This window comes from Notolabrus celidotus, chromosome 17, assembly GCF_009762535.1.
Source record: "Notolabrus celidotus isolate fNotCel1 chromosome 17, fNotCel1.pri, whole genome shotgun sequence".
Classification (NCBI taxonomy): Eukaryota; Metazoa; Chordata; class Actinopteri; order Labriformes; family Labridae; genus Notolabrus; species Notolabrus celidotus.
The window spans coordinates 3,510,390-3,537,152 of NC_048288.1; the positions used below are offsets into that span (position 1 = coordinate 3,510,390).

At 40.5% G+C, this 26,763-nt stretch overlaps 1 protein-coding gene across 2 annotated transcripts; it reads left to right on the plus strand.

Moving 5' to 3' along the window:
* The first annotated feature begins 2,612 nt into the window (after window positions 1–2,612).
* Window positions 2,613–26,174, plus strand: LOC117828945 (TLC domain-containing protein 4-B-like). 2 transcript variants are annotated; one of them, XM_034706367.1, is made up of 7 exons: window positions 2,613–3,241; window positions 9,459–9,628; window positions 13,714–13,803; window positions 15,517–15,575; window positions 15,745–15,839; window positions 22,601–22,674; window positions 22,858–26,174. In XM_034706367.1, exons 2-7 carry the CDS (start codon window positions 9,474–9,476, stop codon window positions 23,174–23,176), a joined length of 792 nt encoding a protein of 263 aa, XP_034562258.1. In that variant the 5' UTR covers window positions 2,613–3,241; window positions 9,459–9,473; the 3' UTR covers window positions 23,177–26,174. The 2 variants fall into 2 exon arrangements, with proteins under 2 accessions (XP_034562258.1, XP_034562259.1); XM_034706368.1 differs by having other exon boundaries at window positions 2,860–3,241; window positions 9,462–9,628.
* The last annotated feature ends 589 nt before the right edge of the window (window positions 26,175–26,763 follow it).

Here is a 26,763-nt window from a genome sequence, read left to right on the forward strand (position 1 = left end):
ACTCTTTTTGTGTTTTTGATCTTCCACCTGTAAGATAAATGTCTCGTAACAAAATGTATTTTTACTCTACAATATTAAAAAAAAATAAAAAATGAACTGATAACAGACCTTTCCTATTACCTGATGTATGGAAGCCCTAAAAGGACATGATTAAATCATAGACTGTGTAAATAATGGACTCTGGCTGTTTTCGAAACCGACTAGTTTACTAGCAGTACGTATTGATTTTGCCAAAATTCAGTATATAGTAAGTAGTAAGTGAACAAGAGCAAAATCTGCAGTATGCCAAAACTACAGTCATACTACATACTAAATTCAAACGCAGTATGGAGTAGGCTGTACCTACTTCCTACTACATTCATTGGTAGTATGTAGACTCAGTGACGTCACCCATCTGTTCCTGAGCGCTGTTTTGAAGCCAATCAGTGGCGGGTGCCATATTGGAAATGCAGAACTCAGCCTAACATCTGTCAAGCTAGTGTGAGGTAAAGAGGCGGGCCTTTAGCCTCCTTGCTAACAGCTACAGTGTTCCCGCCTGTCAGTCAAGTCAGTCATGTCCTTAATTGGGCAAAACTTGTAATCTTAATATCTTCTGAACCATTGAGTTATAAATAAATTCACCCCCGTACAGTGTGTGCCGATAGAGAAATGAGCTTTTCAGACCTAAACTGTTTTTTGAACCAGGCTGTAAACATGTTTATTTCTGCTGTAAAGATCGTCTTCTTTGAATGGGTGTGTATGTGGTTTCCTGTGTTTCTGCAGCCAGCCTCAAGTGGATGCTCGATGAACCGCAGTTTATAACACTTCTGCATGGGCTTCATATTTTGAGACTGGAGGTTGACGCTTGGATTAAATACATATTATTTTCTCAGTTTTCTCTACTTATATTTCTTGTTATCTTGAAAAACAAAGCTTGAAAAAAAAGTTGCAATCTTGAGAAAACAGAAAATAAAGTGTATTTACTCATGACCTTTTAGGGCTTCCGTAGAAAAGGACTGCACTGGAAGTGACAGACATGTTTACATGTTCTTTTAATTTCTAAGTTTATGTGACCAATAATGTTTGAATTATTTAATTGATATAACCATTAGAATGCACTAAACAGCTAATTTATTTAATATATAGTTTATTTCAGAGGGACATTGCAGATTACAGAGTACAACTTCTGCTTGTTGTGGTTGTACCTGATTCTTTGTGTATAGAGATTGTAGCTATTGCTAGTTTCCAACTCCCGTCCCTAGATAGGATTTTAGGAAGACAGAAAGATATCAATAGTATGTAAAATAACATGCACACAATCATAATAATGATAATATTCATAATAATAATAACAATTACACTTTATTTATATAGCACTTTTCAATACAGTAACAAAGTGCTTCACAGTGGGCAATAGAAACAAAAAGAAGTGCAAAGCAAAATGAAGCAATACAAAATAAAATGAAATAAAATAAAATACAAATCTAAAAACATACAAACAGACCCTTAAAATCAGAGCTAAAATTAAATAAAATCACAGAATAAAAGCTTTTCTCTAAAAATGTGTCTTGAGTAATGATTTTAAAACCTGGGACTGACTGCAAGTCTGACCTCAGACTATTGTGTAAAAATTAAATAAGAGCAGAGGGTGATTATTTACAGCATGGTTACATACAATTACAACAAACTATTAAAGATCATTATAGAAGAGTTAAAAAGCTCACATCTCTGATTTCGCTTTAACACACTTCAACGCTCTTGTTAAAAATCTGTATTTCCTGTGTTCATTTCATTTCCGTCTGTAGTTTGTTCCACAGTATGTCCTGACTACATCCTTGCAGTATTTAAACACACCAGTCATGCTCCTTTCAATCACAGGAGTGTAACCTCATAGTGCAGCTACTGGTCATTTAATCTGCCCTCTGGTCAATGTTTATGGCTGCACTAACATGGCTGAGTCCTGAGGAGGAACAGTGGACCTCAGTGAGAGACTGTGGGAGTTGAAGCTGCAGTTGTATGTATTCCACGCCTCCCCTGTGTGCTATCTGCTCTACTTATCTGGCCTGATTTGCTCTTAAATTTCCATTTGTTGACTGAGTGGGTTAAAATAGAACCAATGGTGCTGTGTCAAGTTTGTGCACTGCCCTATAATAGCCTTGCCCACTCATTTGGCCACGCAGTGTTATAAATAATACAAATGTGTTTGAGAAATAATGTATGTAGAAGGAATTATGAATGTGAAAGGCTTTATGGAGTTTCAGTGAATGGTGTTCTAAAGCCTCATTGAGAATCAAGAATCAAGAATCAAGAATCAAGGATCAAGAAATCTTTATTGCCAAGTGAGCTTGCACACACAAGGAAGACGACGTGGTGATTGGAGCAGTTACTTAACAACAAGACAGTAAGGACAATAAATATAGAAACCTAAAAACTAACCTTAGAAATTCTAAATAAAAATAAAAACAGGATCTGTACAAAGGAAGGTATAGAAGTACTTTTTAAGATATAAATAATTGAATTAGCCTAAGCCAAATTTTAGTGGATGATATATATAATATAATAATAAAATATATTATAGAATAAATTACAATATTGCACGTGGTTGTTAAGATCTTGCACTGGAAATGAAGGATAATAAGATCAGTGGGCCATGGCTGCAGTGTGCAGCTCTGGCTATCTTGTCTGGTTTCTCCCCTGGATCAGTTCAACAAGCCTCAGCTATAAATAGACACAGTGAGTGTTCTTGGGCAGACCACTGTGGTGGTGGTGTGTGTTTGTATGTGTATGTGTGTGTGTCTTTAAGAATTCATCTGTAATTCGAGCCCTATAGGACTGAAAGAGAGAGAGAGAGGAAGAGAAAGAGAGAGAGAGAGAGAGAGAGCGACTTCACACACCAACACCAACACCACCCCCCGGCCGGACCATTCCTATAATCGAGCGTCGAGCTGCAGATTCGCACCTCTGCAATTATGCACGTTCCGCGTTGGATGGGCTTCTCGGTAAACAGCGCAAAGCTGGCGCAGGCACATAGCTCCGGGCTCTCTGCTGCCGCCGCTGCTGCTGCCGCTGCTGCTGCTGCTGCTGCTGCATCCCCCACAAGTTGTTAGCCTGTGTGTGGAAGCAAGAGGCGGGCTGTCTTGTTTATCCAAAATGACTCGACATGGCTCCTTTCGCTCATCATACACGGCTTTGCGAGCGACCCTGGAGAACACAGCGCGCTGAGAGAGAGTGAGGCGCACATCATCTTGATGAAAGTCATAAGGTAAGGTCCAACCCTGTCCCTGCATCGTGTGTTTGCACTATTTCTGCTCTTATTTTCGGACTGGTTCATCGAGACACCAGCGGGCCAATGTTATTTTTCCTCCACTCACTTCCCAGCAACAGCAGCTGGCCAAGCAATGCGGCGTGGATTGGCCTTGTGTATGTGTGTGTGCTGTTATATCATGCAGCCTTCAGAGAGCATGAAGACCTTCCTTATGTTGAGTTGTTTACATGTTTGTTTGGGGTTATGGGTTCTCTAAAAAAATCGATCCAGTGATGCACATAGCGAAGTTATTTTCGTGGGGATATCGTATCCTCGTCAGAAAGAAGTGCACCCGTCTTACGCAAGCGCATTTAACCCTACGTACAAGTCCTTATAGGAGCACAGGGAGCTGGCACAACAGCATCCATGTGGTGGGAACCTGTCATTCAGGGTATACAGACTTCCCAGAAAATTAACCTCAAACCTGTGTGCAAGGCGGGCCTCAGCGTGACACTGTGCTCCCTCATGTTTGTGACAGCAGGATGTCCACACACACTTCATCTGGAGTTAATCCAACATAACTTAGTCTTTCTATTTAAGAACCAAACGCAGAAACATCAGCCCTCATGTTATCAACAGTATGATCTTGGAGCAGAGGAGGGATCTGTCTTTGTTTGTTGTGTTAGTGGATTCAGAGTGTTCCTGCACACACACACACACACACACACACACCTTTCTTACACATTTGAAGTGTATCTCTAATGTTGAGCTGAACAAGGATGACTGGAGGTGTATGAGCAGGTTGCATTCTTCACCTCAAACAACCTGTTTTCTTATCATGTCTCATAGTTTCCTTTTGACCTGAACAGATCATTATGTTCTCTGCAGTTTAAACAATAACATCTCAGGGTGTGTTTAAAAGCATTGTGTGCGTGTGTGTGTTAAACCTGATTCAGCTTTGATGTACAGTCTGTTTCAGCTCCTTCCTCTCTGTGTCCTTAGTTGACCTTTGAAACCATTTACCCTTGGTAACACAGTCCTGCCCATGACTTACAGAACGCAAACATGCATGTGTGTACCTTAAACAGTCCCTCACTGCTCTCTAAGAGAACAGCTGAACTTAGCCTTACTTGGAGATCTAGATCCCCCCCTCAGTTAAAGTCACTAAATGCTCTCTTTAAGTGCACTTCTTATTATAAAAAGTCTCTCTGCCCTGCAGCATGCTACATTAGAGTTCTGGTGCTCACTGCCCACTAATGCATTACAGACAGGCACAAGGGGAGGCCTCTGTAGAATCGGCCTCTCAGTTCCCCTGTGGCTTTTTCTTGGCTACAGTGCTTCAGTGAAGTTCACTGTTTGCCTTCAAGTCTTTCTTTGGCGTAACGCAGGAACAAAAGCGCATATAAAAACAACCAGGCCAGAGCCCCGGGGAGGGAGATGTGTGTTTTTGTGCGTCCCTGTTGGGAGATTATCTGTTCTACTTCTTGGGAGATGTAAATATGTCTTTAAAGTTCACTTGATTTGGCCTTGTTCCAAATGGCTGTCACCTAAAAGCTCAGAGCAATACTTTTAAAACATGTGAGTGTTTGGCTGCAGAGCACTCTGTCACTGACATACATTTACTGGCTACATACAGAGCATTCAGAGAAGCTAATTTAGGATCTTTGTTGTAATAAAGAGCGCTCACGTTTGATCCACATATAGATATGACAAATAGGTTTCTGGGATGGATTCAGGCTGCAGTGGGAAAAATCATTGTGTCTCTTCAAGGCCTGCATTTATTGTGATCATATAATATGGATTTTTATTCTTTATACAATGCACTCATGTTTACTATCATTTCCAACACACTGCTCACTCCAGTGTTTTTAGATGTACCTAAAGCTAAGCTGTGATACTGTTCCTCCAGGACCTCCTGAAGCCTGTGACAGTTGTTAGTTAGATCAGGGAATTTTTCAGTTCATCTTGTGAAGGGAATTTTTTCTTGTCTGTCATAAAGAAACTTTCTGGCTCCAGCAGACTTTCCAAAGATATAGGTCAGTGACGACATGACGTTTTAATTTGGCTAAATTAACCGGGCCAGGGAGGATTCTACAGCCAAGTTAGAAGTGATAGGATCCCTTATGTTTGTCCTTTTCTACATAATGTATGTCTTTGAATAAGGAGATGAATGCATGCCAGATAGTAGTCTAGCTCTAATAATGATTTGACTATTGATGTATATGTAACTCAGGCAAGAATAAGATAATAAAAACAGTGATTAAACTATATAACTGTATAACCTCTGGTCTCAAAATATGAAGCCCATGTAGAAGTGTTATAAAGTGCAATTCTGGCTGCAGAAACACCAGAAACCACATACACACCCATTCAAAGAAGACGATCTTTACAACATTAATAAACATGTTTACAGCCTGGTTCAAAAGACGGCTTGGGTCTACTTAGCTAATCTCTCTATCCGCACACACTGTGGGGGGGTGGATGTTTTTATAATGCAACGGCTCAGAAGATATTGAGTTTACAAGTTTTTGCCCAAATAAGGACATGACTGACTTGACTGTCAGGTGGGAACACATAGCTTTTGGCTAGGAGGCTCAAACGCCGCCTCTTTACGTCACAATGCCTGGTTGAGTTCTGCATTTCCAATATGGCTGCCGCTGACGATTGGCTTCGACACAGCGCCCAGGAACAGATAGGTGACGTCACGGATACTACGTCCATTATTTCTACAGTCTATGGTCATGCATTGTCTTTAGCAGGTCTCGTTGCTGTCAGCCATTTTGCTGTTCATGGTTGGAAGTTTGTACCGCCTACATTCACGACTGTTATTCTGACCAAGAGTATATTGATTCATTCTGATCAGTGGTCAGGTTTTGGTAAGGGACAGAGGAACTGAGGCGATCCACCACCAGTCCATCCATTGAGTAAGGATCACCCACGGAAGAAAGAAATTCCAGTTAACTGGATGGCGAGGTAACCTCAAGGATTCTGAGAGGAGATTTCAAAGACTGCTTCATCTAAGACCGATTTCCTTCGGTGCTTCCTGGTGCGGCAGGACAGACAAAGAAACACACACTCACCTGGATTGGGCCCAAGCGGCAACCTCCGGTCTAAAAATATGAGTCCAATGCTGAAGTGTTAAAAGCTGCAGTTCATCGAGGATCCACTTGAGGCTGGCTCCGGAAGTACCGGAAGTCACATACACATGAATGGGAAAAAGACGATCTTTGCAGCATTAATAAACATGTTTACAGCCTGGTACAAAAGATTTCTCGATGTCCTCTCACTGTGAGGGGGGTGAATTTTTTTCTAATTCGGCAATTTCGAAGATATTGAGATTACCAGTCTTCCAATGAGAGGCACAGCTGCCTGTGGGAACACTGCAGCTGTTGGCTAGGAGGCTCAAAGCCCGCCTCTTTACGTCACACTGGCTCGACAGAAGCAATATGGCTGCCGCAGCCGATTGGTCTCAAAACAGCTCTTCAGAAACAGATGGGTGACGTCACGGATACTACATCCATATTTTTTACAGTCTATGATTGGGCCCCAATGATTGATCAGACGACTTAAAGAGTAAAAAACTGACACGACTGGACTCAAACACTTTGAGAAGGGGGGAAATGATTTTATTTTTTATACTTTTTTGTTTTTTTTCTCATTGTTCTCGGTTTATTTGAACCTGCAGTTATTGTGTTTAATGCACGCATTGTTCAAAAAGCAATCTTTGTGTTGTGTTTACTAATATGAGGCCTTGGCTCCAGGCGTCCCTAGACTTCTGATATTGGTCCACCTTTAATATTTTGTTTGCAATTGTTTAACGTAACAAAAAGGGGTTACGTATCAATGTAAACGTGTGTGTGCTAGGGATGGGCATTTCAAGCCACAACACTATTCAATTAACATTTAAATCTATTCAACAATTATTCGAATATTCACACACACACACAGACACACACACACACACACACACACACACACACACACACACACACACACACACACACACACACACACACACACCTGTCCTGTTAACAGCCCGTTTGGGTGTCAGTCATGTTAACCAGCAGCAGGACGAGGTGCTGCTAGTAGCGTGCACTGACAGCGTCTGTCTCGATCTTTATGTTGGTGTTTCTGTGATGATCTTTATGTTGGTGTTTCTGTGATGATCTTTATGTTGGTGTTTCTGTGATGATCTTTATGTTGGTGTTTCTGTGATGATCTTTATGTTGGTGTTTCTGTGATGATCTTTATGTTGGTGTTTCTGTGATGATCTTTATGTTGGTGTTTCTGTGATGCAGTGTGGCGTGTGTGTTTACATTTTACAGCCATGCTCAGTCTCTGGAAATACGTGTGTCGTAGTGCGAGATGCAGCTGTCGCTAATGTTTTCTTCTTCTTTTGTTATTTATTGCAGTTAGCATTCTTCTTCTTCTGTTACTTAATGCGGTTAGCAAGCAGCTTTAAGATGCTCTATCACCACCGTCTGGCGGGAATACCGTATTACAACCAGGCACCGGTAAAAACAATGAAAATTTTTACTTTAAAAATGAGAAAATATTTGAAGTAACTCTTTGATTTTTTACAAAGTGAATGAATATTTGAATATTCGTAAATCAATGCCCATCCCTAGTGTGTACCATAGACTGTATAAATAATGGACGTAGTATCCATGATGTCACCCATCGAGCCAATCGACAGCAGCAGCCATATTGGAAATGTTGAACTCAACCAGGCAGAGTGTGACGTAGTGTGAGCCTCCTAGTAAGGCTGTCAAAATTGCTCCAAAATGACGTTTGAATATTCCCTCTAAAAAAAAACCCATAGGTTCGAACCATTTGAATATCTATATTTGCGCATTATGTCAATAACAGGTGGACAAACTAATACAAGGAGACATAACTACTTGTATATGTGTTTTTATTTAAGATATAACATGCCTAAAACATACCTACACATTACAAAACAAGTAAATGACCTAATGGTCTGTACCGTAACACCTTTAAGACCGTAGACCTCTCGCTCGCTCGCCCCCCTCTCTGTGCGCAGTGCGCTGAGTGAGTGCTGAACAAGACTTGTGTGAGCAATTAAAGGTCCTGACTCTTGTCTCTAATATAGGCAGGCTTCATTCAGTGATTGAAGCAAATATTATTAACATTAATTTAAGTTAAAAATGAAAAAGTAGTTCACTTACATTCTTGGTGCTTGTATAAAAACAAAGAGGAAAAACTGCATTTTATCCCAGTTTCACTGATTGTCTGGCTCTTTCAGTCCACTGTCAATGTCAGGTCTTAGGCCGGACAGGTTATTTGCCAAAAACACAAGACAGTCCACATGTGAAGAGGCCAGATCTCTTTTCATTCACAGAGCGCGTTCAGAGCGCACTGAGGATCTGGGGATGGGCATGGGCTTCATCGTTTGAGACCGGAGGTTGTTGCTTGGTGTGTACGTGACATGGGAGGCTTCTGGCTGGATCTCTCAGACGTCGGGGTCAGGGTGTAGGAGTGTCACTCAGTCACTTGTCCTCACTAACGAGTGTAAAACAAACTGTGTCACTTTCAATTGCTGTTAGTCAGTGTATGTGTGTGTGTGTGTGTGTGTGTTTGAGAGAACAGCAACACTACTGATAACAACTGTGAAAGCTGACAACTGTGAAACATGCGTGTGTGCTAGGTTTCTCACCTGCTGCTCAAAGCTATATAAATCAAGTCATTTGAAATACATAGTTCGGGGTTTCACTGAACCGTTGATTTTGCGTCGTTGAGCTTCGTGGGAATAGAGGTGTGTGGTTTAGAGGCTGTAGGTGTCGAAACCAGAGTAACGTGTCTGCTGTCTCATGAGCCACACTTCTACCGAGCACACTTTCAGTTTGAGGTTGGAGTCGAGAGTCTGAGGTGATCAGAGCAGAGTGGATGATGAGCTGGAGTCAAAAACTCTGTTTGTGAGTTTGTTTTGTTCCCACTCTTTGCTTGTGAGGTTTATTACACCCTCTCTGGTTCACCTCCTACGCACTTTTAGTTAAAAATTGACCGGGCCCCTTCTGCCAGGTAGGATTTTTCTGACTCACTGTAGCTGTCGCCAAAGGTCACAAATTACTCAAACTGCTTTATTTGGCTGACCTCAAACAGTCAGGCCATATGAAGTTAAAACAGAGTCACTGATACCTGCTCATTTTCTCACATTTTCCTGAATATTTCCTGTTCCCTCTCTGACTTCTCCCCTCTTTCTCTCTCCCTACAGCAGGGTTGGGTGGCCATGGACCCATTCAGCCAGCTCATCCTCACCATCTCGGTGACCAGTTTCCTCACCTTCCAGTGGCTCTTCCACAAAGTCAGCCCCTGGATGTCTATACGCGTCAGCACTGGCTTCCTCGGCCTCAGTGACAAGCAGAAGGTGGAGTGGAACTCAAGGTGACCCGACACACACACCTGACCAGTCTCACTGTTTGCATGCTATGTATAACCCGGAGTGTGAAAGAGCTCTCAGCTCAGATGCTGGCCTAAGGAGGGGTTTTGTTTCAGCTCACACAACCAGCCCACACGTTTCCTGTGACATAGTTTCTGACTCACTGGTAGGATGCATTGTTTTTGGCAGTTTGCTCCTCAGGCCACTTCTTCAAGGTGCTGGCGTTGGATTATAAACTCCTCAGAGGGTTTTTCTCACCAGCTTTTCTTTGGCTGTGCATGTAGTCCCGATGATATTGAAAGCACCTCTGATTGACAAAGTAAAGCTCGCTCTATTTGTGAATATTCAAAGCTCCAAACACCCTGGATTTTTCACACACTGTTTTCCTGCCTGTTGCATCATTCCTGTTGAGTTTGGTATCACTTCCTCTCTGAGTTCTCTCCTGACATTTTCACTACCTGCAGCATGAGCAGCAGTTAAAGCAGTATTAATCAAATCCCAGCTTTAAAGTTGTAATCCTTTAGATCGGCATGTCATAACTTTGCAGAGGAGGTATTAAGTTAATTTGCTCTCTGTAAAAACCTTTTCTGCTTGTGTCCACTTCTCCACTGATTTTGACAAAAAGGGATAGACATGCATCACATGACACATGCACACAACTTCATGTGGAGGCCAGTCTGCAAAGATGACTTCAGGTAGGATGTATTATCAGTCCCTCCAGGATTTCACGTTTGTTTTGTGATTGTTGCGGCCCAAGAAGACTCATTTTGCAACAGCTTTTTGAAAACATTGCAGTGAAAGTTGCGATTTTTTAAAAGCTTGTTTCCCCAATAACATCTCAGGGGAAAGTGAATATGCTAAATTATTTGCAGTTGTTTTTAGTGTTGTTGGTTGCCTTACAAAAAAATGCTTGAGATTTCAATTATTTGAACAAATTATACTTTATTTGCGCACAGGTAACATCCAAGTGGCAACCTCCAGTCTAAAAATATGAGTCTAATGTGGAAGTTCTAAAAACTGCAGTTCATCAAGGATCCGCTTGAGGCTGGCTCCGGAAGTACCGGAAACCACATACACACCAATTCAAAAAAGACGATCTTTACAGCAGAAATAAACATGTTTACAGCCTGGTACAAAAAAACAGGTGTAGTCTGGATAGCTCATTTCTCGATTCTCTTCTAACACAGCAATTTCGAAGATATTGAGATTACGAGTCCTCCAATGAGAGGCACAGCTGGCTTGATTGACAGGCGGGAACACTGTAGCTGTGGCTAGGAGGCTCAAACTCCGCCTCTTTACGTCACAATCGCTGGACAGCAGCAATATGGCTGCCGCCGCCGATTGGCCTCAAGACAGCGCTTGACGTCACGGAGACTACGTCCATATTTTATACAGTTTTTCAATTCAAGTTTGCTTTATTGGCATGAACAACGAGATGTTATTGCCAAAGCACATAAATTCATCCAGTACATTATATATATTCACAACACTACACTCACCATATATACATTAATCACACACCATATTCATTACATATTATATTCATCACATACATATCAACCATGTATTACATATTCTATACGCATTAATGAACGATGGTGTCACCCATACAGCATATCTCCATGTCCTCACCCGATGCGGCGCGCTCACAAAACCTCCACCCAAAATCAAACCCCATGGGATGGTGCGTCCCTCAGGCTGTGACAGGCAGACACATATTTAGCAGCCAGAGGAGCTGCTGACCCTTCCCCCAGGAGAACTGACAGTTTCTCTTCTGGGGTTAATGTTGGGAAGTTTGGTACCATTTTAGTAATGTCCCTGTACAGTCTATGGTAACATCACAGAGAGTCTCCATCCTAATCTTACGACTTTGTGAAATACTGCACTGGCATATAGTGAAACAATTAAAAACAATATTGTGTAACTTCAAACTGAGTAGTAAACATGAACCTTTCCCATGTATTTTTCAATGAATTGCATTAAATTCAAATAAGGCAAATCATTTTCCTAAAACAAAGAACAGGTTCTGTTTTCAACAGATGCTGTGTTATATGTGCTTTTTTCAAATGAAATGTTTCTTCAGTGTTTATATTTATATTTCCCCCCTACTTTGTAAACACTGATGTACTAGAAAAAAATACATTATAAATAAATACAACTCTGGCTTATTAATACTAAAAGGGTATTTGAGTATCTATAAATAACAACGTGGTCATCGTCCCTTTTCTCCCTTTTCTCCCGTTCTCTTTGCGTGTTTTTCTTTTGAAAAGTGCAGATCAAGTGAGGACTTACGTTCATGTTCCACCACGATATTTCACGCTGTGCAAAACAGTTTACCCCCGCTTTCATGTAAAACATCCGGAAACTGACATGCACGAACTTTGGCGGAAATATTAGTTGTTAAATGTGCTTTTTTCGCGTCAGACATGTCTTCATCATATCAACCTCTAACAAGGAAGTGAAAAAGATGACGAAACAGATGACGTAGAATATAAATTTATATTCTATTATGACCAAGCATGCCGGACACGGCTCTGGTGATGAGGCTTTCAGCAGTGTGTCTGCCCCCTGGTGGCTGGCTGCAGTATAGGTAAAAAAATCCATCAGTCAAACTTTAAAAAATAAATACACGTGGTACGAATGTTTCTCACATCCGTATGCTGTGTTGATATGTAGTTAGTATTTGACTGTTTTGTGTTCAAGGACTCTTTTTTCTGAAAAGTTTATTTTTCGTTAGTTATTGGAGTTTAAAAAACGGGGTTTTACTTCCTGTTTCCTTTGATTCACAGCCGCCGTAGAGTGAAACTTCAAACTACACACAGCGTCTTGTGACGTTACGCTGTAGGGCGGAGCTTATTACAGTGGCTTCACAGGCTCTGGCTGCACAATGGCGTCGCCCAGGAGCGGGATTTTTTGGCTTCAGAACTATACAACGGGAAGAGGCGGAGCAACGCTGTCCATTTTTATTTACAGTCTATGGTTACGACGTACAGGGGGTGAGATTGAGGTGATTGGTCAAATTTGCGTGAAAGTTGCGGTGGATGTGTAAAATGGCAAGGCCGCACAGAAATCGCGCTGATTGGTTCAATTTGCGTTGATAGTTGCGATCACGATATCGCAACTTCCTGGAGGGACTGATTAATAAAACAAAAGACACTGTTTCAGCCTTGACCTGCCGTACACTCATTTATCACAAACTTTTACAAGAGCCACGTGTTGCCACATCCTAATAAGAGCAATGAACATGTGCTTGAAATAGTCTGAAACATACTATAATCTTCCTCTAGCAGACAGTTTAACCTTGTTGCATTTAATCATTGTAACTATTTTATCTTCACAAAAAGAAGTGACAAGCAGGGATGCTTAAGGGGCGCGGTGCTCACACTGATGACTGGATTATTTGATCAGGAAACAACAGAGTGTCATCAGTTGTCATGCTGCTGTTTCATGTGTTAACTTGCTCAGGAACATGCAGACTAGACTGGATTAAAAAGACGGGGAGGTGCTGTAATCTTTAAACACTATGAGAAGCTGTATCGTAGATTTAAGGGTCCAGACTGCTTGAGTCACTCATTTTCATTTTGTCGCATACTCCGTTTATTACTCATGAGAGCACTTGTGAAATTGAAATGATCCCGTGGCTTACGAGCAAATGAAAGTGAAATGATTAGTGGAGATGGATCCAGGCTATGGGGATCCTTGTTGAGGCTCATGTCTTTGCAGATCCTAATTTAACAGCCTTACAGACAGTGAGGGTGTCATTCTGTCTCACTGATGGATGCTAAAGACTGTCTCGCTGCCGTAGTGACTGACTGGGACTGTGTGCTGCTCTGCCTGACCCTTCAGCAGTGTTTAATCTCTTAGTCTAATTGGTCTGAATCTGTGAGCAGCCCTGACAGGCAATCAGTTGATTCACTGTGAGTACTCAAAATTCAGCACTCTGAGCTACGCAGCAGCTCTGAGGCACTTTTCCTGAATCGAGATGAATATTCACGACTCCTCTGGAAAGTTTGATGAGCGGAACGTTTCATTCAGGTCAAACAGGAGACGATGATCACCGCTGTGTGTGTGTTTTGGTTTTTCGTTTCAGGACGGTGTCAACATTTCATGCACTGTTGGTAGGACTCTTCTGTCTCCACATTCTGATGTTTGATGATGCTGTCAATGAAGACCCAGTCTGGTAAGAAATGACCCACCAAGTTTTAACCATTCTGCTTCTTTAAGACAACATTACAGCTCTTTTTCTCAAATGTGTTTTTTCCCTTTCAAAAAACACAAGAGAAAAATGTAAAGAATGGATTAGGAAGTATGTTTTCCAGCTTAAAAATAAGCTTTAAGGGTTGGCATCCCCAGCTGATAAGTTGACCTTTGATTTGATAACAAAGAATTACTTTCAAGGCCAATTAGAAACATTAGCATTACAGTACTTCCTCTTTCATGTGGCTTTAAAGGTTCAAACTGGGATTAAGTTATGAGGAACCAAGACTTGCCTTAGTCAGGGGTTCAGTGTAGTGTTAGCTGCTTGTTCTGCTTTTTATTAATATTGTGAATTTTACTCCCAGAGACCCACAACCAAGCCTGTTACACAAGATAGTGTTACAAATATGAAACTAGTGTTTGTGCTTATTCTTACAGCTTAATGACAGAAACCATGTTTGAGAAAGAGTTGCATTCATTTTATGGTTTGGCCCGTGCTCCATCTGATAATGCAGAGGCAGGGTTTATGACCTGTACTGCAGCCAGTCAGTAGGGGGACATCTAAATCATTTGCCTTCACAGTCAGTGAACACTTGTGCCGTCTGTTTTTATACACAGTCGATGGTTTAAACCAAAAGGCAACCTCTGTCTTAAAATATGAAACCCATGCAGAAGTGCTAAAAACTGCAGTTCATGGAGCGTCCACTAGAGGCTGGCTGCAGAAACCACATACACATCCATTTAAAGAAGACGATCTTTACAGCATTAATAAACATGTTTACAGCCTGGTTCAAAAGACGGCTTGGGTCTATGTAGCTTATTTCTCTCTTGGCACACACCGTATAGGGGGTGGGATTTTTTATAACTTGTTCATTTTTAAGATATGAAACTTACAAGTTTCGCCCAAATAAGGATATGGCTGACTTGACTGACAGGTGGGTACCCTGTAGCTGTTAGCAAAGAGGCTAAAGGCCTGCCCACAGACTTTATAATTAATGGACGTAGTATCCGTGACGTCACCCATCTGTTTCTGCGGCGTCGGCCATATTGGAAACGCTGAACTCAACCTAACTTAGTGTGAGGTAAAGAGGCAGACTTTGAGCCACCTAGCCAACAGCTATGCGTTACCGCCTGTCAGTCAAGTCAGTCATGTCCTTATATGAGCAAAAGCCCCCGCACTGTGTGTGGATAAAGAAATGAGCTACGTATACCTAAGCTGTTTTTTGTACCAGGCTGTAAACATGTTTATTTCTGCTGCAAAGATCGTCCTTTTTGAATGGGTGTGTATGTGGTTTCTGCAGCCGGCCTCTAGTGGACGCTCAATGAATTGCAGTTTATAACACTTCAGCCGAGGCTTCACATTCTGAGAACGAAGGTTGCTGCTTGGTTTAAACATACGAACAACCTGTAAAAGAAACCCCAACATTTTTGTGTCACTGTGGGAAATGTAAAACGTTGACCTTCAAAGCTTAAATGGAGAGCTTCACAGGCACAGCATAAATAACCTGCAGTGATGTCAAGTGAGGAATGTCTGTGGCATATTTGTGGCTGATGCCTGTCAAATGTTGGTATTTGTTAGCTTGAACCTGTTTACCTGTTAACATGCTGTCTGCTTTTGTTTCCTCTTTAAACTACAAGTTCATCTCAAACACCTTCACATAGTGAACCTCTCAAACTCAATGTGTCTCTTCAACAGGGGAGATCCTACATTGGTGAAGACTAATGTTGCCATCACAACAGGCTACCTCATATCTGGTAAGATTCAAACCAAGTAAACCCAGTTATTGTTTGTGAGAGTACAACCTGAAAATAGAAGAAAAGTTAGACAACACATGTTCAACAAAATCAAGTGTTTGACCTTTAAATGACTTTTGATTGCACCAGTGACAATCCTCTGCCTCTCCCATGTTCTTCTGTCTTTCAGATCTGCTGCTAATATTTTACTATTGGAGGGCGATAGGAGACAAGTTTTTTGTAGTTCACCATCTGGCAGCATTGTATGCTTACTACTATGTACTGGTGAGTGCCCTATTGTCCAATAGCAGAACGTGCAGGCAAGATGGGAAGGAGACAACCAAGGATGAACAGCTGTGTCCTGTCAAGCTCAGTGTTTTTTTAATGTAGCCCCCATTTAGTGAGAGACCACGACCGCCCCCTTAAAGAGAGTACACATACAGCACAGTGCATAATACAGTGTCTGCTGAACACTGAAGGGAGGGAGAGGAGAAGGTCAGAGTAACGAGAAAGGGATGTGAAAATGTGAGAGTTCAGCAGAGAAAGAGGATACGGATTTTAGATGTTGACAATTAGCAATAAAACGGGAAAAATGATACAATTACTTTTATAGAGGTTGTTAAATAGCAGCGATAATCTCTGAGCCCTTCTCTCAGCTGAGGTGTTAACTCATGCCCAGTTTTGGCATTAATTCAGGGTTTTATATCTTATTAGTTTTCAGATGTGTAAAAGCATTTTGAGGATTTCAGTAGCCAAACAGGTTAGCAGTGGTTAAGAGTTAGCTTCACATGTAACTCAGGTTGAGCCAGTGTTAAGCTCCAGTGTTTACAGACCCCTCCCATGAGATCCTAATGATTAACCTTGGTTAACACATTTGGCAAGAAGACTCCACAAATGTCACATATTGCATCATTTTCTGTGAATACAGTATTAGATTTGGCATTGAGCTGATTCTATTTCCATTACTGACTCATTGGTTATTGCTGCTTGGGTGGTTTATCTCCGTCTGGCAGGAGTTAGGAGGACGCAGCTTTTACGGGCAGTGCTGTTCACTCTTGGTTTAATCTGAAACCCTCTAGGTCGCCAGGATCTGTGGATAATTCCTCTGAAAATGAATGACTATGGTATTTTTTGCATGGAATGCTCAATGATGGTACTGGCTGATGACCCCCTCCCCCCCCCCACCTTGCCCTTACAATCTCTGCGCTTTCTGTTTGTTTTACTGACCCCCTTTAATGTTGTGTGAATCTGACGTAAGCTGATCTTAACTGAGCTTAGTGCAGCTGAATGCCTAACTGTAATCACTGTGTGCATGCTGGCTGTTCTGAGGCCTCCGACACAGACAGGGTTTCTTTCTTCTTTCTGTGCATGCCAACAAACAGTATTTAACAACCTTAAGTACTTACCCGCCTCTCTGCAGTACCTGTCACCTGTCTGTTGTTGTGCGGAGCCTAGTTCTGTCTCTTCTTTCTCTTCCTTACACTCCTCCTGCGTCTCTCTCTAACCAGGACTCCCAATCAAGCCACTCAAATAACGCCATCCCAGTGATCCCTTTGATTGTTGATGATAAAGGGCATTCACAAAGCCCCGCCCCCTTTCTTATACCATGTTGCATGTAGCCTATCAGGTGTTCTTCACAAGTTTGAAGCACTTCTAAACCTTCTCTTGATAGAGCTCTTTAAAGTCATACAGAAGAATACAGTATGCATTGCTCTGCCTCCAAAACACGTTTGACCCTTCCTTATACTTAAAGTTTTAAGACGCACAAATATTACAAAATCTTGGTAAAAAAAAACAGACAAACTCTGCTGTTTAATGTCACATCCTTCCCCTCCTTGCCCCCAGTCACTGGCTGTATTTACAGATGTGTGTTTTTTCTCTCCTTAATGATTTTATCACTCTTCATCTCATAGTCAAAACAAAGTATTACTTTAAAGTATATCCAGGTTTCCAAACTAACCGTACAAGATAAAAAAAGTGTCTCTTGGTTGGATTAAACTCTGACCTCCTTCCTGACTGTAAATCCAGCCATTCATCTGGAGAAGCAGAGCAAGCACCTGTATCTTAAAAAGTATGTAAATGCCATGAAGTAGGCCATACTGTTACTGGACACCCATGACTGTTCCCCTTTAGACCACTTCTCCAACTCATTTGGGTGAAAAATACAGCAACCTGTTTTATTCCAGCCGTCTTACATGTGCAGAAAATACTCTCCACTAAAACATGACGTATCTTTGATGTCATTTGATTTAGTTTTGTGTCACATGTTGTTAAAGTCTATCAGTAAATGTGTTCAGTGTGTTTATGTGGAGGATTTCATGTCGAGTACTCCTTCTCAGATGTTAAACCCTGAGGCACACAGCCACATTAAGACGTCTTTAAACACATTTTTAAGATGTGACAACTCTATTTAAAAAAGTACAAACTAACACATTCCCCTGGCTTGTTGGTATGTTTTGATTATTAATTTCTCAGTCACAAATGTCTCTCTTGGACCAGTTTTCTGTGATTTACTTTGTCGTTTGTCTGTTTAATCCAAACATGGAAACATAACATAGATCATAAAGTAAACATCAGATGCATGCTCTCAGTTTTCTAGGTGTTGCTTCTTATTTGCTTCCAAATTGTGGTGGCATCTTTTTTTTTAAATTTCTTCTTCTAATATATCTGTGTGTCCGTCTGTCTTTATGTCTTCTGCTGACTTTAACATAAACAGCCCCTCTCTAAAACCCTACATGCAAAAACCACCAACATCAAGTCGGGCTGTGTCATCCCCGTTCATGCAAAAACTACCAAAAGGGTTTGTGTGTCATTGAGAAACCCAGAGCAGGTCTCGATCTAGATGGGGACTTCTTTATTCCTGTCTTGTCTGCTGCTATTGCTGTTGTGCTGCACTGAGCAGATATGATGCCCAGTCACAGTATGGACTTACCAGTTCCTAGATGTACTAGCATTCAAGTGCTAGGTGAAGAGTTAACTTCATGTGGTACAGAAAGTTGATGATGATGATTGAGATGTTTGTATTATGTAGTAAGTATGTGTCAATGAAAAGCTTTTGTTTCAGCGCTGACGGTAAGTTTCCTTCTCAATGAACATCTGCTGCTAGCCAAATAGCACTGAATTATCTGTCTTTGTGCACATTTGAGTGAAACTGAGTGCTGTGATTTCCAGTTAAATACCTATACTCATCACCTGAATTTGTATATTCAGGTTAGCAAGTACAAACTCGATGATACAACACATATTCAAACTCTAACTGCATTGAAATCACAGCCCTCAGTCTCTTCTGCACCTTCACAGTGAGGACACTTAATTCAAACGTATTTGTCTAAAGGCACGTTGAAGTCTGAGTGGCTGATTCAGGTATCAGCGTCAAGTGTTTAAGATGAGGGGTCCTGAAACAAGCTTGGTTTTAAGATCATCTTCATGGATTTTTAAGATGAGTAGGTTTACCTCAAGCTTCAAACTACTGTCCATAATGTGACGGTTTCTAAATCTGACCAGACCGCCTCTCTCCCGGGAACAAGGCCGGTAACACCTGAAGATGATCTCAAACCTAGCACATCATGAAACTCAGACCCTGATCTTCTAAACACTGACATGATCTGCAGGTAGTGCTTCTCACTCTGCATGGCTTTGGACTGCCCTTTTTAAACCATGGTTGGCTGAATGTATATATGTATGTACAGTATATGTAATGAAGCCTGTCCTGTTTATATTTGCCCTTTATTTGATAATGTTGCTTTGATGTGTGGTACCAGCAGCGTAGCTTCCTTACAGGACTTCAGATATTAGTCAGCATTAGTTGGCATAGTTTGTTTAGAGGATGCTTTGATGAGCTTTATTTGCAAAAAGGCTTCTTTTATGAGAACATTTTTGCAAATTGCCTTTTGTGTGGAGTTTTTCAGGAGGTACACGATCAAGATGTTTTGCAAGTTTTTGAAACTCAAGTTGCTCGAAACATAAACAAAACAAATATTTCACCGACTCATGAGAAGCCAGTCCAGTCCAGAGAAAATCAATCTTGAAGAAATGTATTTATTGGGATAAACCCCTTGAGATGTACCATCTCGTTTTAGAGGGGGTCCCAGACAGACAATAACAAATAGAAAACAGTGCAATACAAAATATACAACAAAACATGAATCATTCAGAAGAGAAGAAACAAACAAAGCAAACAAACAAAAACACAAAAGATAAACAACAACAACAACAACAAAAAAAAACAAAAAACAAAACAGGGGTTGGTACAACCTTGAACAAGGTACAATCGACAAGGGAAGAATAGAATACAATTCAATAAAATAAACTAAAGGAGCATTGGCGAAACAAACAAAGAAAAAATTGTAACAATAATCGTCATAAAAAATAGATGAAGAAAAAATATAGGAGAATAAAAAAATAAGTAAAGGAAATAGAGGAACAGTGAGAGCTTTACTGAAAACATAGACAGTTTGTTTTGTTTTTTGTTTTTTTTTCAAAGATCTTTTTATTTAGATTTTGACACATTACAAAAAAAAAGATCAGTGCAAACAATTCAAGAAAGTGACGTTTTTGTATAAGAAACATATTAGGTAAATGAATAATTTTTTTTTTAAAAAGCCAATATGTGATAGTAACTTAAAATAAAAGATTGACAAGTACTCAAACAGGAAAATAAAGAGTAGTGAAATTACAATACGATGAGTAGGTGAATATCAAAAAATAATAATAATTAAAAAAGATAAAAGAGCAATAAGTATAGAAAAAAAAACAAATATACATCCATATATATCCAGATACACCCATATACATACATACATACATACATACATACATACATACATACATACATACATACATACATATACATACAAATACATACATACATACATACATACATACATACATACATACATACATACATGTACATACACACATGGAAATAAAAATATGACAGTTTGTTTTTTAAATGGGAAAACAAATCATTTTTAAATAGGGGAAAAGAATATAGAACGAATATTTAAAGGTCAGTTATTCCAGTCGAAATTTGAATCTGACCTTCATGCTCTTTAATCTGATATGAATTCACGATACGTAGACATTTATTTCCCTTAAATCTGCTGCAGAAATGCCCACTCTCCAGGGGATGAATCCTAAATGTGTTTAACTTTCATCCTGAGAGGACAAACCGTCTCTATACTGACAGTAGGACACTGCCACACACAAGATGAGACATACTATTTCAAACAAGATATCAGATAACTGGGGATGTAAGGATATATCAGAAGACGGTAAAAAATCGGTACAAATAAGGGTGGATTAAAATTGATTCAACAACATTTGTATTGCAATATTATTTATAAACAGTAGAAGGCGCTATCTGCATTTCACTCCACATGTTCAACATCATGAAGTCTCTTGTTGCTCTCTCGTCACTCACTGGCTGTTTCCGAAACGGCCTGCTACATACTACTTACTAATGTAGTAGGCAGTAGGTATTGCCTACTACATACTGCGTTTGAATTTAGTATGTAGTATGACTGTTCTGTTCGATCTGTCATGCAGCATGCTGAGCCAGACTTCGCTGGATTTCCGGTTTCGGAAAGCGGAAGTAAACAACGGCGAAGCCAATAAATAAAATGCTTATTTAGCATCCATTTATGATTTAAAAAGTTAGGAAGTAGTTTATATGTAATTTGATAACTTTCACAGCATCCAAAAACGGATTTCCTCCCGTCAAAAAATGAGGAAAAAGAAAAAGCAGAACGAGCGCTGTGCATTATGGGAAACAGTACGCGAGGCAGACTGGTCCGATGCACACTGAGATATTTTCCCGAATCAGTAGGGGAGTTTTGGCTTACTGCAGATTTTGCTCTTGTTCACATACTACTTACTACATACTGAATTTTGGACATATCAGTACGTACTGCTAGTATAGTAGGCGATTTCGGAAACAGCCACTGAGTTGAGCGTAACGGACATGGCGGCAGCAGGTGAAGACCGAGCAGGTCAGGATGCACCTTTGTGTTTACAGTCTGAGGCATGGCAGCATTTTGTCTTTCCCTGATACTCCTGAAGAAAAACATGTCAATTCACAGCCAGGAGCAGAAGCTGCACATAATAGTTATTTAAATTTTGAGTTCAATCCAGTTTTCTTGAAAATCGTTAGAGAATCGTGAGTGAATCGTATCTTGAACCACAAATGGGGATTCAAATCGAATCGTGGGTTGAGTGTATCCTTACATCCCTACAGATAAATGATCTGATTCAGTTATTTGAATAAACCTTCACTCTGATTAAAAAGCTTGATTATGTTCTGCAAATCAAATGAATGCATATAAACGTCTGTTACAGTACAAATCACCTGTTCTTTCTCTCACAATAGAGAAGATATGGTTAAGAATCTTAAACATCAGTCTCATCTCAGCCTGCTCCTCTTGAAGGAGTGATTGTGAGCACTGAAGGAGGAGGTTCTCTTTCTAGTTCTGACAAATGGTTCTATATTTGGTGCAGACTTCATCTAATTTTAAACCTTTGTTCTCCAAGCTGTTAAAGTATTCATTGGGATAAGGAATCTCATATGGTTGTGTCTGATGATGTGTTGGAATTGTAGACTTAGCTTACTTAAAGGGATAGTTCGCTCTTTGTTTTTCGAGATGGGGTTAATGGGGTACTTGTCATTAGTAGTGTCAGATGGACCTCTTGTTGAGAAACCGGAACAGAAGCTGGCTTATAAATCTCTGCAGACGCGGTCAGCTGTACCTCCTTATTTCACTTATTGTGTTTGGGTTTGATTTCTCAAAATGCGTGCACAAGTGTACGCTCTATTTGGACATTTCTCAGCACTTTACTTTGCCGTTCATTTTTGCACCATACTCAGACGTGGTCCATGATGTATGAGTCGCTGATATGTTGTCAGTTTTGTTATCTTTTGAACTATCCCTTTAAGTAGTACTTCTGAGGAGCAGGTTTTGGCTTCATGTTTTCTGAAATCAGTGCATTGTTGTCCTCTTCTTGTCCCTTTCATGTTTTGTTGTTCTTCTTCTCTCACCTCGTTCCTCCAGGGCGAAGGAATGTTGCCTTATTTTGCTAACTTCCGTCTGCTAGCTGAGTTTTCTACACCATGTGTAAACCAGCGGTATGTACCTGCTTATGAATGACCTCAGCTTTAGTCTTTTAATCCAGGATCAAATGTCTACACTTCCTGAGACTTAATGACTTTGAGATAATTGTTAGGAATGTTAATAACATGCAGATAATCCTCAGCTTGTGTCATGTTCTCATGAAGTATGAGTTCTCCTAACTGGGTGTTGTCTTTCAGCTGGTTCTTCGAGGTTCTTGGTTATCCCAAGTCCTCCCGGCCCAACATGGCGAACGGCGTTGCCATGGCCGTAGTCTTTTTTCTGGTCCGCATCGCCGTCATGCCGGTGTACTACAGTCGTATGTATGCAGTCTACGGCACCGAGGCCTTCTATCTGGTGCCCTGGGGTGGCCGTGTAGCCTGGATCTGTTCCAGTATCTGCTTGGACATCATGAATATCATGTGGATGCATAAGATCGCCCGCGGCTGCTACAGGGTGCTGCGGTCGGCTCGCCAGAGCAAATCTGTCACACCTCAGGAGAACGGGAAGATGGATTAAGGGAACCAGGGTGTCATTTTTGAGGAAACGGACTACATGACGTCGCTCTAAGTGCATCGGTCGGCAGCAGCTCGGACACTTGCATGTAACTCCTCGGACAAGTGATGCAACAGGAACGAATGTAAGGAGATTCATTGGAAAGCAGGAGCAGTCACTGAGATTTAACGATGGACCGCTTCACTTAACTGGCCATCCAGAAGCCATGAAATGACCTCTTAGCAATACTCCGTGTGCATGGCCGATTATTTTCTCTTGAACTATTTACCCCAACACAAAAAGGTCATCCTGGGACGATGGACTGTTAGCCCTTCCACAAATTGTCAAAAAGTTTACTCTTCTTTAAATATGTGCTCAACAAGAGACTTTTTGTATAATTACTGCGAGCGATCCAGTCCCAGAACAGAAGTGATGACCTGTGAGTTGATGATGCTGTTGAAGTCAAGATACAAGGGATCCTTGAAAACATTCATTGATTTCTCCTTAATGGTCGGTGCCATAATGTGTCATGACATGCCTGTTCAGGAGGAGCATCAGGCATCTGTGTTTTTTTTTTTTCAGTTAATCTCATGGAGAGTTTGCTGTAAGCTCAATTTGCAGGGATTTCACTGGCACAGAACAGAGTGCCCTCACAGAGAGGAGAGAGTGTGGATGAATCAGCTCAGCACTCACCCAGTGTCATTCAGCGTGAGAAGCCAGCCTTTCAGGAAGCATGTCGGAGTATTGAGGGAGCGCAGGAATCGACGAGGAGTCTTCACACTATGTACACTTTTTCTTTTGTCTTGCTTGGGACAAGACCAACCCGTTTTAAAGATCCCATTAAAGAAAGCTGTTTTAACCCAAAGGGGACCGATGTAGGGAGTACACGATTAAAGAAAATGCTTAAAGGGAAACTGAATGTCGAAGCTTTGTTTGTACACCGATGTTTCATATTGCAAGAATATTATTTCTCCTTAAAGAAGTCTAACGCTCAAAGTCGACATCAGATGTTTTAGATATCACATTACATTGACAGAGGTATGTTGCTGACACTGTTTTTTAGGATACTGTGTTATATTTATTTCACTTTGTGCAATGTTAGAGGCTTTAGTGTCACCTTTAAAGAAACAAACAGCTCAGAGAAACTGATCTGAAACACTCATCATAGTAAAAGTGATGTCTTAATGAGACTCTGACTCTTCTCCTGGTGATCATTAGGTCATAAAATCATCATCACTTTATTCATGATAAGACAAATTAACCCAAGGGTGACACTTAACAACAAAGTGCATGCTTCTTTCTTTGTTTCCTTACAGGAAGTGGACTTTTCTTTCCAACTCCTGCAGGGAAAATGATGACTTTGATGTCATGTCAAATCTAAGACGGTGATAGTTTGGTGTACGACAAAATGCTTCTGTAGTTATGTAGATTTTTGTGACACTTAGCTCCGGCCTCATGTTGTGTATGATTTCCAATCAGCTGGTAAACACATCGTGCACTCCTATATTTATTCATAAGATAGATACAAGGGTTGTGTTTATTTCCCTGGACAGTCTTTACGTTACAATTTCTCAAACACCACGAACCGTTCTTTTCCAATGTGTCAAGTATCAGATCATGGATGATTTATGAAACATGTACTTGAATTTCAATTTTAAATGTATCTTTCTATGAGCTGTACATCAAAAGCTGTGTCAAACGTTGTGTGAACCAGAAACAGGGATTGCCAGTTCTTGAAGCACGCCTTGCGATGTCCAGCATTTAATTTTGTTGCCTTTTTTTTTAAAAAACAACTTTATGATTGCACAGTGAATATTTTTGTCGCATCCAACTCCTCACATCACTGAGCAATGTGTGTTTCAGTGATTTTAAGCGTGTGTTTTCATGTCTGCTGCCTGTCTAAAGTGATTGTTTGGCCTTTGTAATAGTTTGAAGAGCCCACAGGCTTTTTACGGCTGGTTGTTTTTGTTTGTTATAGTTTTCAGATTTCAAAGATTTCTGTTTTCGTGCCAGTGCTGAAGCCATTACTACTCCATGGTGAAGTCTTTCTTTTCTCAACTCCATGAGCGTTTTCATACGACAGTGCCAACTCGCAACCATGGTGTTATGGTTCACACCGATTCTGTTCACATCACCATTCTGCACTTTGTGGTTAGTCACTGTATGATATAAGCCGTATTAGTTTGGCATGGTTAAACATTGTGAAATCCGAACAGTGTGTTAGGAGCAGCGTGTACTTGACAACTGGTGATGGGTTGTTGTCATCTACATCTAGATATCAGTATCTCACTTTAGAAAAGAGTCCCAGTGTAGCGTTTGTTGATATTTCACCCAGATTATTAAATGGAAATCATGCAACGATTTCAGGACAGTGGGCGACTTCTGCTAGAAGAAGAAGTGGCTCTGTATGCATGGTCAATATGGTCTTCTTCTTCATGCACCCTCTATAACTGCATGTGGTATTGCATGGGGATTGCACTGTAAACAAAATAGCATATACATTTGCAAAACAAATTCTGTCCTTTCTTTTCTTTTCATTAGCACATGTACATAATGTTTGACTAAAACGTTATTCTTGTACTGTGCCACATGATGTAATCCACAGGTGACGACGAGGACGTGATGAGAGCATCACAAAGCAGATATTAAGTATAATATCCAGCACAGAAATAATAAGTAAGGGAATACTTGAATACTAATCAGCACAGCTCCTAACAATCTGGGCCGTGCAAGTAAACATCAGTCCTTTGAGCATCTTGCATTATATGCCTACCATTGTCTTTAATTTATGAATCCAGAGATGTAGACATAAAACTAAGCAGATGCTGCGGTAAAACAGAGCATGGTGCTGCCGTCAGCAGTTCAACTGGTGTTGGTGTTTCTGTTCTGAATGTTGTAAGGAGCAGGGCGAGAGTAGGTGGAGTGTTTAGTGACATTCTATGAATGTATTGGAGAAGAGAAAATATTTGTCATTCACAGTTTTTGTTGTTCTTTACAATAAATACCAAATTAACTGATGTAATATGTTTTATTTGGGTTGTTCCGTGCTTATCTCTTTTTATTTGCTCCTCATGCTGCAAAAACAGATTCTATGCTGCAAAGAACGAAGATAAAATCAGAACATATTGATGATTTAAACTCCTGATTAGTTGAACAGGCTTTTATTTGAAGACAATTCCTCACTTGCATTGATTCAACATTCATACTCAACATATTTTAGATTGGAATGATGGCTCACCTTTCATACGTTATGGCAATTTCCCTAAACCACAAAATTGGTTGCATTTCCAAAATGTCCAGACAGGAAATGTTTACAATGTACCTGTCAGTGTATCATACATAATAACAAGAAGGGACATCGAGAGCTGAAAAATGAAACCGACGTGTGAGTGCAAATTCAGCTGTGTGGATGTAACTCACACTCTACAGCAGATTAAATCATTTTTAACAGCCTCTTACTAAGTACTACGGTGGCCCTGAAGGCCAATTGTAATAAACATTTAAAAAGCGCAAAATTAATTTCACTTAGCAAAATACATTTCACAGAATCGAAAAATACATTTCAGAATCGCAAAATACAATTCAGAATCGCAAAATACATTACAGAATCA